The sequence below is a fragment of the Dermochelys coriacea genome, chromosome 1, assembly GCF_009764565.3.
Source record: "Dermochelys coriacea isolate rDerCor1 chromosome 1, rDerCor1.pri.v4, whole genome shotgun sequence".
Lineage (NCBI taxonomy): Eukaryota > Metazoa > Chordata > Testudines > Dermochelyidae > Dermochelys > Dermochelys coriacea.
Genome location: NC_050068.2, coordinates 58228239 through 58241011, shown reverse-complemented (window position 1 = coordinate 58241011; position 12773 = coordinate 58228239). Strand labels below are relative to the sequence as shown.

Sequence of the window (12773 nt, the reverse complement as noted above, 5' to 3'; positions counted from 1 at the left end):
ATTCCCAGTCTCTATTCAAGCCTAAGTTTATTGTATCCAGTTTGCAAATTAATTCCAATTCAGCAGTCTCTCGTTGGAGTCTGTTTTTGAAGTTTTTCTGTTGAAGGATAGCCACCCTCAGGTCTATAATCGAGTGACCGGAGAAACTGAAGTGTTCTCCAACTGGTTTTTGAATGTTATAATTCTTGACGTCTGATTTGTGTCCATTTATTCTTTGACATAGAGACTGTCCAGTTTGGCCAATGTACATGGCAGAGGGGCATTGCTGGCACATGATGGCATATATCACATTGGTAGATGCGCAGGTGAACGAGCCTCTGATAGTGTGGCTGATGTGATTAGGCCCTATGATGGTGTCCCCTGAATAGATATGTCGACAGAGTTGGCAACGGGCTTTGTTGCAAGGATAGGTTCCTGGGTTAGTGGTTCTGTTGTGTGGTGTGTGGTTGCTGGTGAGTATTTGCTTCAGATTGGGGGCTGTCTGTAAGCAAGGACTGGCCTGTCTCCCAAGATCTGTGAGAGTGATGGGTCGTCCTTCAGGATAGGTTGTAGATCCTTGATGATGCGTTGGAGAGGTTTTAGTTGGGGGCTGAAGGTGATGGCTATTTTCTGTTATTTTCTTTGTTGGGCCTGTCCTGTAGTAGGTGACTTCTGGATACTCTTCTGGCTCTGTCAATCTGTTTCTTCACTTCAGCAGGTGGGTATTATGGTTGTAAGAATACATGATAGAGATCTTGTAGGTGTTTGTCTCTGTCTGAGGGGTTGGAGCAAATGTGGTTATATTGTAGAGCTTGGCTGTAGACAATGGATCGTGTGGTGTGATCTGGATGAAAGCTAGAGGCATGTAGGTAGGAATAGCGGTCAGTAGGTTTCCGATATAGGGTGGTGTTTATGTGACCATCGCTTATTAGCACCGTAGTGTCCAGGAAGTGGATCTCTTGTGTGGACTGGTCTAGGCTGAGGTTGATGGTGGGATGGAAATTGTTGAAATCATGGTGGAATTCCTCAAGGGCTTCTTTTCCATGGGTCCAGATGATGAAGATGTCATCAATGTAGCGCAAGTAGAGTAGGGGCATTAGGGGACGAGAGCTGAGGAAGCGTTGTTCTAAGTCAGCCATAAAAATGTTGGCATACTGTAGGGCCATGCGGGTACCCATCGCAGTGCCGCTGATTTGAAGGTATACATTGTCCCCAAATGTGAAATAGTTACGGGTGAGGACAAAGTCACAAAGTTCAGCCACCAGGTTAGCCGTGACATTATTGGGGATACTGTTCCCGATGGCTTGTAGTCCATCTTCGTGAGGAATGTTGGTGTAGAGGGCTTCTACATCCATAGTGGCTAGGACGATGTTTTTAGGAAGATCACCAATGGATTGTAGTTTCCTCAGGAAGTCAGTGGTGTCTCGAAGATAGCTGGGAGTGCTGGTAACGTAGGGCCTGAGGAGGGAGTCTACATAGCCAGACAATCCTGCTGTCAGGGTGCCAATGCCTGAGATGATGGGGCGTCCAGAATTTCCAGGTTTATGGATCTTGGGTAGCAGATAGAATACCCCAGGTCAGGGTTCTAGGGGTGTGTCTGTGCGGATTTGTTCTTGTGCTTTTTCAGGGAGTTTCTTGAACAAATGCTGTAGTTTCTTTTGGTAACTCTCAGTGGGATCAGAGGGTAACGGCTTGTAAAAAGTGGTGTTGGAGAGCTGCCTAGTAGCCTCTTGTTCATACTTCGACCTATTCATGATGATGACAGCACCTCCTTTATCAGCCTTTTTGATTATGATGTCAGAGTTGTTTCTGAGGCTGTGGATGGCATTGTGTTCTGCACGGCTGAGGTTATGGGGCAAGTGATGCTGCTTTTCCACAATTTCAGCTCGTGCACGTCGGCGGAAGCACTCTATGTAGAAGTCCAGTCTGCTGTTTCGACCTTCAGGAGGAGTCCACCCAGAATCCTTCTTTTTGTAGTGTTGGTAGGAAGGTCTCTGTGGGTTAATATGTTGGTCAGAGGTGTGTTGGAAATATTCCTTGAGTCGGAGACGTCGAAAATAGGATTCTAGGTCACCACAGAACTGTATCATGCTCGTGGGGGTGGAGGGGCAAAAGGAGAGGCCCCGAGATAGGACAGATTCTTCTGCTGGGTTAAGAGTATAGTTGGATAGATTAACAATATTGCTGGGTGAGTTACTGATGTGCTTCTTCAGCTTTTCCGCTGAATTGACAACAGCCAAACAAAACAGGTGCACCAACTTGTTACTTTGATCAGTTGTTACATTGTTGACATCTTCAGCCCTGAGAAACCTTTGAGTGGTTTCCTTTGAAAACTGAGTATGCATCTCAAGGAAAAACAGCAGTTCTTCCATTTTCTTAAAATCAAAGAGACTGCATGGTTTCTGGCTTTCAAATGTAGCCATTAGATCAATGATTGGCTAGCATATTTCATTGACAAAACGCAACACAATCTTCAGCAATAAACATTGCATTTCATCTGACAGCTCTCTTTCAAGTTCCCACAATGAATCTGGTGGCAAGTTGTCACACACACACATTTCTTCTTCAGCAAAGCTGTGATAATATTAAAGTGCTTTTCATGGTACTGAACAGCAGCAAACCAGCTGTTCCCTCTAAATGCTACTGGGTCTGGTGCCACTGTTGAACTGGGAACTTCTTGCCTGATGTAATTTAAGTGCCTCATCTTCCTGCCCCTTGCCATACAGAACATTTGTGAGAAAACTTTTACCAGTGCATTGACATCCTTGAATGGCTTATGAAAATTTCCACCCACCAGATTGACTATATGAGCAAGGCATGTTACGTGGATGCTATCAGGAAACAGTCCAGTCAGTACATTTTTGTAAGCTTTTTTCATGTACACGGCATTACCCACATCAAAAACAACCACATTGTTCTAAGCAATTTCATAACTTTACATAGTCTGAATGACTGCTTCAGACACAGATTTTTTTTCTGCATGAAGTGTATATCAGCAAGATAGGAGGACATCTTCCCATTCTCTCTTTTACCAGTGGTGCGAGTGAAATGTTAAGTACATAGTGCAGCCCTTGTCATCAGTCATTTAATCAAATATAACTGACACATAGTTATCATTCACTTTGTACTTAAGTTTATTTCTCTCAGTGTTGTAGACATCTTTAAGATTTGGAATTGCACCACCATTCTTGACTCAACTGTTTAGAAACTGACATATGAAATGACAGTCTGTTTTAGATAACAGTATTTTTACAGCAGCACAAATTAACACCAAATCACAGACATCATCCAAGCGTTCATGATATGCTATTGTAGTTGTGTTGAAACACGTTGAAAGTGTACGCTGCATTTTTTGTGAATCTCCCTGCAATGCAGCTTTTCTCTTTAAATACTTCCATGCTTTGATGAGGTGGTTTGCAATTGTCAATTTCCTCTGATGGTCCAGAACAACATTGCACATTTTGGAAAAGTTTTCCATCATCTTCAAACACCTGTTCAGGAAAATCTTTTACTCTCTCTTTTGCTGGTGTATTTGCAATGTGGGACCTTTTGTCTTGGCATTTTCTGGCAAGATTGATCAATGCTTCCTTGAGCGTTGATCCGACATTTTTCACGGTCTCTCTCTGTTAAGAGATATTATGCAATATTATGTGACAATGCGTGTTATGTGTAAAATTACAGGTTGTACCAGATGTTGACAATGCTGCATATGACCAGATGGGAGACATCTTGGAATTGAGCAGCTCACACCTAGGATGGACAGCAACTGTGGAGGCAATGGTGCCCAACCTGAACTGACTACAGTGCCTGAAAACTGATTGATCCCACCCTTGATTATGCCAAGCCTAGCAATGGGGACACCAGTTTGGTGTAAGGATTGCATATTTTCATAGTTTGTTCTTTTGATTATTTTGCTTGATCTTTAGACCAAACAATGTGTCTTTTTCAAAAGGGGGAGAAGTGTAACTAAGTTATTGTGCTGACTGGGTCTATATGACTGATTGTGGCAAACATCCACAGACAGACAGCAACCCCTTAAATGACGCGGTTCTTCCCAGAGGGGAAGAAGGACCCCTGACCCAGGAAGAAACGAGAAGAGGAAAGTCAGGGATCAGCAGAGAGACACTTGGTTCCTGCCCAGGGTGAGCAAAAGCACTTGGGGTCAGCAGTACCAGGAGTAGAGCTGCCTCTACCCCCTTTGCCAGTCATAAACACATGTTCTGTTATTACTAAACTCATGTCTGTGTCATCAGTCCATGGACTCTCTCTGCTTGGGCCAACCTACCAAAAGGAGACTGTGAGGTCATGAAACAAGGACCCTCAGCTGAGAGGTGGGAGATCTGAGTTCAAGGGTCAGCTGAGAGGTAGGAGACATCGGGGCCTTCTGGATTGGAGGAGCTTCGCGGTAGGTCACTTCCGGGCTGCTCGCCACAGGCTCCGCGCGGGGGGGGACCGGCAAAGGGGGCGTGTCCTTCCGGTCACGTGGTTGCGACTCGCCCGCGGCGGCATGGAGGCTGGCCCGGTGCCGGTGCGTCCCGGGATCGGGGTGGGGGTGGTGATTACCAGCCCCGCCCACCCCGACTGCGTCCTCCTGGGCAAAAGGAAAGGCGCGGCCGGGGCCGGCACCTATCAGCTCCCCGGAGGACACCTGGAATTCGGGTAGGAGCCGCCCCCACCCCGGCTTCCCGCAGCACCTGGTCCCCTTCCCCCCCCACCCCGGGCGTGCGGCACGGAGCTCTCACCGCCCCCCCTCCCCCCCCCCCGCGGCAGGGAGAGCCTGGCGCAGTGCGCCCAGCGGGAGAGCCTGGAGGAGGCCGCGCTGCACCTGAGGAACGTGCGTTTCGCCTCGGCGGTGAACGCGGTCAGCGCCCCGGACCGCTACCACTACGTCACCGTCCTCATGAAGGGGGAGGTGGACACGGAGCGCGAGCCCGAGCCCCGGAACCGCGAACCGGAGAAAAACGAGAGTAAGAGAGGCCCGGCCGGGGCAGGACCGCGCCAGCCCGCCATAGCGGTGGTGGGGGGGGGGAAGGCCAGGCCCCCGCGAGCTCCGCGCACCCCCCGCCGAAACCAAGCCCTTCGCCCTTGGCGTCCCCGCGGAGACCCTTCCCGCACAGCCGGCAGAGGGGGAAGCCCTTCTGCTCCATGAAAGGGGTAGCGCCTCTGCTCCATTTCCACTGCAAACGCCAGATTCCCAAGTGCAGGCACGTACACAAATAGATCCAGGAACGGATACTCCCAGGGCATCTGAGATCCTGAGCACGAGGGAGCTCATCGGCTGAAAGGAAAATACAGTCACCTGGCACGAGCCATCTCAACAGCCTGGGTGCCCCTGGAGAATGGAATGCCGGTCAGCTGAAGTCGGAGCACTGTAGTCTAGGTGGGCGGCCTGCCCGCTGCCATAGTCCCCATCATCATCATCATCATCATCCCAAGATTTGTGTACAAATCGCAGCTCTAGTTTTAGGGGCTCTGCATTTAAGATCATATCCAAAGCAAGGCTAGCCTCCCCCCATCTCACTTTGTGCCAAACTGTAAGCCCTAACAGAGAACTGTGCTAACATGGGCCCCACAGCCGGGAAGGGGTGGGGGTAAATTATGTCCCTCCTGAATCGCTTCCTTTGACTAAAGGACAAGACACACATATCTCAGAAAATTCTGTGGATTTCTTGTGCCATTTTTTTTCGGGTATTACATTTATGTTGCAGTTGTAATTTCTGCACTAGCACGGTCCTTCTAAATGTATTGGGATGGTATTGCTCCTCTCTAGTTGTTTTACAGGCTGTGACACTTTTTTTCCTCTTTCTTTTGTACAGGTTGGGAATGGGTTAAATGGGAAGAATTTCCTCCACTAGATCAACTATTCTGGCCTTTACGCTGTTTAAAGGAACAAGGTTACAGTCCTTTTACAGAAGACTTTAATCATCTCAGGGGATACACGGGAAATCACCACTAGATGGCATAGAAAATTCATTGTTTTGTGTGTAAAAGACAAGGATATCTTGTGCCCTCCACCAGCATTCTGTCCCTGCCAAAGTCAGAAAGATGTTACAGTGCTTTACCATCTTTAATATCTAGAGTCTCTGTCACAATCACCATCCTTGTATCCCACAAATAGATGGGACTCCTTTTGGAGCCATTCAATGTTAGACATGTTCTCGAAATAAAAGATTAAATGTGCTATCTTATTTTACAGGATCCTATGTATTTGTTAGAACTGTAGTGTCTTATCCCATAAACTTTTATATATGTCTCGTTGATGTCTGTGGAACTACTCGTGTAAAACTATTCATGAGGGAAGGGTTTGCAGGAGAAACTGAGTTTCCCCTTCTTTCATACAGCTGCTTGTTTTTCATTTTATAGTAAAGAAGGCTTGTTTGCTGCCACCCTGCAGTCATAGTTGTGAGCACAAATTCTAGACCTTAACTGTAGCCTCACATTAGCTTGTATTATTTTAGTTGATGCCACCAGCCTCCACGTGGAAAGATTTTGTTTTTTTGGTCATACTGAGTGTGTTTTGTACTGGCTGCAGAAGCATGCTAAGTGCTGAAGAGAAAAGCGGGAATATAATGAGTGGGGAAAAGATATCCTAGTTTACCGGAATGTGTAAAAGTTCAAGGACCTCACATGGTGGGAAGTCTTTTCGGTATGAAACCTGATTTGTTGGTAAGAGTTCACTTTGCTATAAAATGTTAACAAACAAATCTTATATCCTGCTAATCTCCCTTTGGTGCTCATGCATAAAATCTTTCTCACAAAGGAAAGTTGTGTGTATAAAAAGGCAAATAGCATACTGTTAACAGTAAAGTATTATTCTTAATGTTGATAAATATTTTGAGGTCAACATGTTTATCACATTTAGCATGAATATAAAATAAGCAAGACATAGTGGCAGCAGACATGACTCTCTTTTGAGCCTTAAGTATGGTTCTAACATAGGATTTTTTTAAAGAAACTTTTCAGCACAGTGCACTAAGTGTTTATTGTGAATTATGCTGCTGTATATTTTAAATCTTTGAAGTGCTAGAATGCTATAGCCAACTGACACCATAAAACTTCTACATCTTGTTCATGACCACTCCTACTGTTACTAATGACAGGTTTCAGAGTAGCAGCCGTGTTAGTCTGTATTCGCAAAAAGAAAAGGAGTACTTGTGGCACCTTAGAGACTAACAAATTTATTTGAGCATAAGCTTTTGTGAGCTACAGCATCCGATGAAGTGAGCTTTTCTTTTTACTGTTACTAATTCACTCTTCAGATATGGAGTGCATCCACCAATAAACTGGACAGAAAGCTATGGCCCCTTATGATTACACAGTGTTCACATAACTCCTATAACAGTTTGACACTGAAAATTTAAATGAATTGGCAGTGTGTAACGCCGCAGAAGGCAAAGATTTCATATGCACTGAGTTAAAGATTTCCATTATATTTTACCCGTAAATCAGAATTCAGATTGGGCCAAATCCTGGTCCCACTGAAGTCAGTGGGGGTTTTAATATTGACTGTATTTTTCAGAATTAATTTAAGATTGAATAAAACTTCATAGAACTAGTTCAGTTTTTCCTCTTCAAGTCTTTAAAAGTATATTTTGTATCCACAAAATACATTCAGAAAGAGGGGTGGAGTCAGGGCGATAATATTAGTTGTACTACTTGCATAGAATGTATATAGAGGAAGAATGACAAATGCATTGATAATTATGTTCAGGTAAAACTCAATTTTAAAATGAACAATATTAAAGTGTGAGAGTCGCTTGCATATTTTATGTTCAAAGGAAAGTCGGCTCCATTTACTTAGAAGATTCTTACTGTTTTTACTACTAAATTGATGGCATGTGATTGGAAGGTGTTAGGGCACAATGGATTATAACTAGTCTCCCACTGGGAAATATTTTTTTAATGTGCTGCTTAACTATATGTAGCCTCTGGTAGAAAAAATGCTCATTCCATAAAGCGGTAAGGTTATTTATTGCTAAAAATAGTTTCATAATTTAAGATGTACTGAAACTTATCTTACTGTAGTGTATTTGTGTACGAGTTGTTTTCCTTTGCAAAAAGTTACTTAAGGTTATCTTCCTGAAGGCAACGCTTGTACACCGTGTAGGCAGTTTGAAATTATCTCATCCGGACGATAAAAAACAAGGCTGTCAGAAGAGGTGACAGATTTCCTGTCCATCAGTCTAAAGGGTAATAAAGGAAGAGATTAATTTAAATTATTCAGCACTAACTTCGTTTCTGGGAGACACCCAACACTAATGTGAAGGGACAGGCCCAATTAAAAAATTGTTTTATGTTGCAATAAATGTTTTATACCTAGGGATTAATTCATCAGTATTTTTTGTCTGCATTTGCTAATGAGCAGAGAGCTACACGGTAAAATGTTGGACACAAAATATCATGTCCAGTTGAAATGTGTCAGAACTGTCTTATTGCATTCATACTCGCACAATGTACAGAGTATGTAGACTGCATCTAGTTCAGGAGTTCTCAGGACAAATTTTTTGGTGGCCTCAGAGTGTAGCCACCAACTCTTGACGGTGGCCGCTCTCTCACTTTTTCCTAAAATACTTGATTAGCTTTAGGAAAAACAAATAAATATGCACAAATACATGTCCAAATAATTGTAATTTATTTATTACTAGCTAGTAAGTTGTGAAAAGTGATATAAACAAATGTACAACTATCACTTTTCACAGGATACTTACTCAGCCCCAGGAAACCTGGGGACAAGTTAAGCCCTGGATGGGAGGGTCGGAGGGAGGACAGAAGCCAGGGACGTTTGGGGTAGGGGGCCAGGGGAGACTGATGTCCCAAGCCCAAAGCCCTGTGGCCAGGGGATGGAGCCCAAAGCTGCATGTCCAAAGCCTGAGCCCCATCACCACTGGGGAAGTGGGGAACTTACCAGCTGCCTGCTCTTCTAGTGTTGTACCCCAGCTGTCTCCAGAGGGGTCAGGGCCTGACCCCTGCTTGCCGCCTTGGAAGCCAACACCTCCAGGAGCAACAGGGAGGGGCCGTTGCTTTGCCCTTGCCCCCGCTATCATAGCCCAGGAGGCTGTGGCTGTAAGAAAAGCTCCTGGTGTATTTGAGGAATGCGATAGAGTTCCTTTGCCTAGTTTTACTCTACCTTTTGCTGGCTAAACAGGTGTCTGCCTCCCACCTTAGTCTTGGAGCATGTGTAATTCTGTGAGTAAGTTAACAATTGAAAGGTAAGGGAGCTGTTGTTAGTGTAGTAAAAATCTACCGAATCATAACTTCAGTGTTATCACCCTCTGCAGCATGGCAGGAGGACTCATTGCACCCTCCTAGCTCCCAGCTCCATGTTGTCTGGTTGGTGGAAATTTTGATAATACAGTGTCATTAGAAGTGGGTCAGGCTGGATATAATTCAAAAGCCCTTTTTCCACAAACACAATGGTACAAACATGACAAACCTATAACAATTATGTAAATATATATTTGAGAATGTTTTAAAATTGTTTTTAATTATACTCAACACAGGCATGTCAAACATGCTGCCCTTACAAAGTTAAATTTGGCCCTCGACTGACAGTACTTTATCAGTTAGTGATCAGAACATGATACTGAATTAATTTTTTTAATATTATACATTACTATAAAGGGAAGAGGGGCTTCAAGTTGATTTGCCATCATTTGACAAAAAAAAAAAAAGTAGCAGTTGAGTGGTATTATCAGCTTTGTTTATTAAGTCAAAAGAGTTGTAATGAAGTGCTGGTTAAGACATCATTTTTCAGTCAGAAATTACTGGAATCCACCCCCAAATGGTAATCCTATAGTTACATAATATATCTTACATAACAATTAATTACAATCCCCAAGAAACTTATTAAACAACCTTATTTTACTCCTGGGGGAATTCTGCGCCACTACGCAATGCAGAATTTACACAGAATTCCATGTTTCCCCTGCAGAATTGGGGCTGCTGGCTATCAGGAGGGGCCGCTGGATTCTGCAGAGCCCAACTTGCAGTGAGTGGAGTGCTCAACCCAGCAAGGATAGGGGCTCTGCACACTATGGCTGCCAGGCTTAATCATTTTCCCAGGGATGAGAGAGGGTTGGGGAGATCCTGCTCTGGCAAAGGTTGAGAAAGGGCAGGTCAGGCCACGCCACACCACACCACATTCCCCAACAGGACAATAAAGAAGCTGTGGGGAGTAAAGGCTCTGGGGGTGCAGGTGTCTGGGCTGGGGTGAGGGAGGTGTCCTTCAGCTGGGCTTTGGGGGGTGCCTTGTGGCTGGGCTCTGGGAGGACAGGTTGGGGTGTCCTGAGGCTGGGCTGTGGCTGGGCCAGGGGATGCCTCACAGCTGGGCTCTGCGGGGAGGGGAGTGCAGGTGTCTGGGGGCCCCATGCAGCACCCCCCAACTGGAACTGGTTTGTCATAGGAGTTTCCCTAACTGGGGGAATCTGTTGTTGTGTGTATTGTTTACATACTTGACGGGTATTTTGAACTAAATTACCCAAAATGAAACTGGAGTGATTATACTGTGTTATTTTTACAAAATTATGAAGGATTTTAAAATACTGTGTGCAGAATTTTTAATATTTTGGTGCAGAATTCCTCCAGGAATATTATTTTTACTTTGATCTTCATCATTTTTAAGCATCAAGGGAGAGATGAAGACTACTGACTAGTAACTGAATCTTTGGAGAATACCACAGAGGACCGAGTTAACCAATGCTTAGTGGCACCTTACATGTTCTAAGAAATGTACCATAAACTGAATTTGGCAAGATTGGAGAGGTAAGTATCAGTAAAAAATTGAAGATGCCAGGACAAGAGCCAACTGTGAGCAAGATTCATCTTGTAGGAGGCCTCTTGGCATGCGTTTTGAAAAAAACACCTGCTTCTTTTGGGGTAAGCTGGAAGTCCAAAGGCATCCATTAACTACAGTTTCAATACTTGAGACAGGTGAGAAACTGTATAAAGCGGTCACTGTTAGCGAGAACATTGCATGGAAAGTAAAGTGAAGTGCATTGTCCCAAAAGACCCCACACACCTACCACACTCTGTATCACATTGAATGCTACACCAAGAATGTAAGTAATGAGTCAAAATGTAAAAGCAATGGAAACAAATATTGATTTTACTCCTACAAGCTATGCAACTCAGCTCGAGTTTGTTCATAAATCGCCTTGCAGAGGCTCTAATGGATGGGAAAATAGTAGCAATGTCTGATGCAGAGGCTAAGTACAGAGAAATATGTGCTTTGAAGGGGACTGAAGAACAACATATGCTTAGCAGAAAGTCTCTTAAAGCACATGTTGAAGATTAACAGTGGGGTATGGATGTAGTTTTTAGCAATCCTAGGTGCAGAAAAACTGCAAAAGATGTGGTGCTATCAGATGCTGAAGAAAGCGCTGACCTCAACAGCAATATGAAGACTTTGCAGCTGCTAAACTTTTAGGGTAAAGCATTTTGTCCTGCAGTACATGGGTGTTTCAGGGATCCACAGCTGATGCCTAACCTGAAAAAACAATACCTCATGACTACTACTACTTTAAGTGGTGCATTGGTGATTGCAGTGATTTTAGCACCAGAAAGTAAGCAAGTGATGCGTAAGGCTGCCATTTTACCAGAAAGCCTTATGTACAAATATGTGAGTGAAAGGCAGGTTTCCAACACATACATGACAACTGTAGGGCATATACTTAATGTACCATTACCAGTGGCTGTTCAACAGTTCATTCCAAAACCTGCAGTAAATTCCTCATACAGGTTATGCACAGCATTGCATCCTGCACTGATTACAACAAAGTACTGCCCCTGGAGACTGCAGTTGCCACTGTGGTTCTCCACCACATAGAACTGACTGAAGGGTTGTACGTTTCCCCCAAGCCTCATCAAGGGTAGGTTTATAGTTTGTGCTGCCAATATCTTAAGAGTTCCCTGAAGAAACAGCAGACAGCAAAAGTACCTTACAGACTATAACTATAGCATGATATTATGACAAGGATTAGTATGATATGTCTAGTAGTGGTGCTCAAGACAGACTACACTACTGGTGACACTGATGAATAAATATTTTCAGTTCCACATGTCAAGGCTAGCTTCCCTAGCATTACTAAAGCTCATGGTCTTTTATGTAAGCAATGCATGTGTTAAATTATAAGTTAATTTAAACATTTTATCAAATTTATATGTACATAACTGTTCTAGGTTTGTCGAGTTTGGTACCATTGCAGTCATGGCAGAAAGTGGCTTTCAAATGATACATAGCTTGACCCATTCCTGATGCCATTGCATTATCAAAAGACTGAGCTGGGAGCCAGAAAGCCCTCCCCCCTTCCCCCCACTGCAGAGGCAAAACCATTGAAATTACAATTCTCTAGATTTTTATCAAATGACACCACCTTTACCTTTCTATCACTAATTTGCTCAGATGATATTTTCCTGCATCATGCTCCCAGCCTACCATGCTCCTTTGTTCTAGACTGATTATTTCTTAGATGTACAGTTTTCAGTCATGTAATCTAATCCCTTGACAGAGTAGCCAACAAATCAGAAAAGGAAATGCTCAATTTATGGTGGGGGTCTTACTTTCTCAGTGTTCAGAGCCTTGTTTGTCAGCAGCAAACACCCAGCTTACAAGATAGTTCAGCTGGTCTTAGTCATGCTAGTAGCCCACATAGAAACCAGCCCCTCAAACAGTCAGCTCTTCTATATTTTCCCTACCTATTGTTACCCAAGATAGTCAGATTTTGGTAGACACAGTATATGTGGTAATTGTCCCTGGATGAATAAGGGAACCTTTTGGTAACTGAATAAGTGATTGC

The 12773-nt window shown here is 44.0% G+C and overlaps 1 protein-coding gene and 1 long non-coding RNA gene across 2 annotated transcripts in view; both read left to right on the top strand.

Annotated features, from left to right (window-relative positions):
• Window positions 1–1220: 1220 nt before the first annotated feature.
• The window catches only part of LOC122457949, a 20389-nt gene continuing 8836 nt past the window's right edge, over window positions 1221–12773 (top strand). The window contains exons 1-2 of the long non-coding RNA XR_006277739.1: window positions 1221–1231; window positions 8629–8631. This is a non-coding gene — a long non-coding RNA (uncharacterized LOC122457949). The remainder of the gene's footprint in view (window positions 1232–8628; window positions 8632–12773) is intronic.
• NUDT15 (nudix hydrolase 15) lies at window positions 4365–6232 on the top strand. Its single transcript, XM_038409207.2, has 3 exons — window positions 4365–4638; window positions 4750–4946; window positions 5796–6232. The coding sequence occupies exons 1-3, from the start codon at window positions 4487–4489 to the stop codon at window positions 5933–5935; spliced, it is 489 nt and encodes a 162-aa protein (XP_038265135.1). The 5' UTR covers window positions 4365–4486; the 3' UTR covers window positions 5936–6232.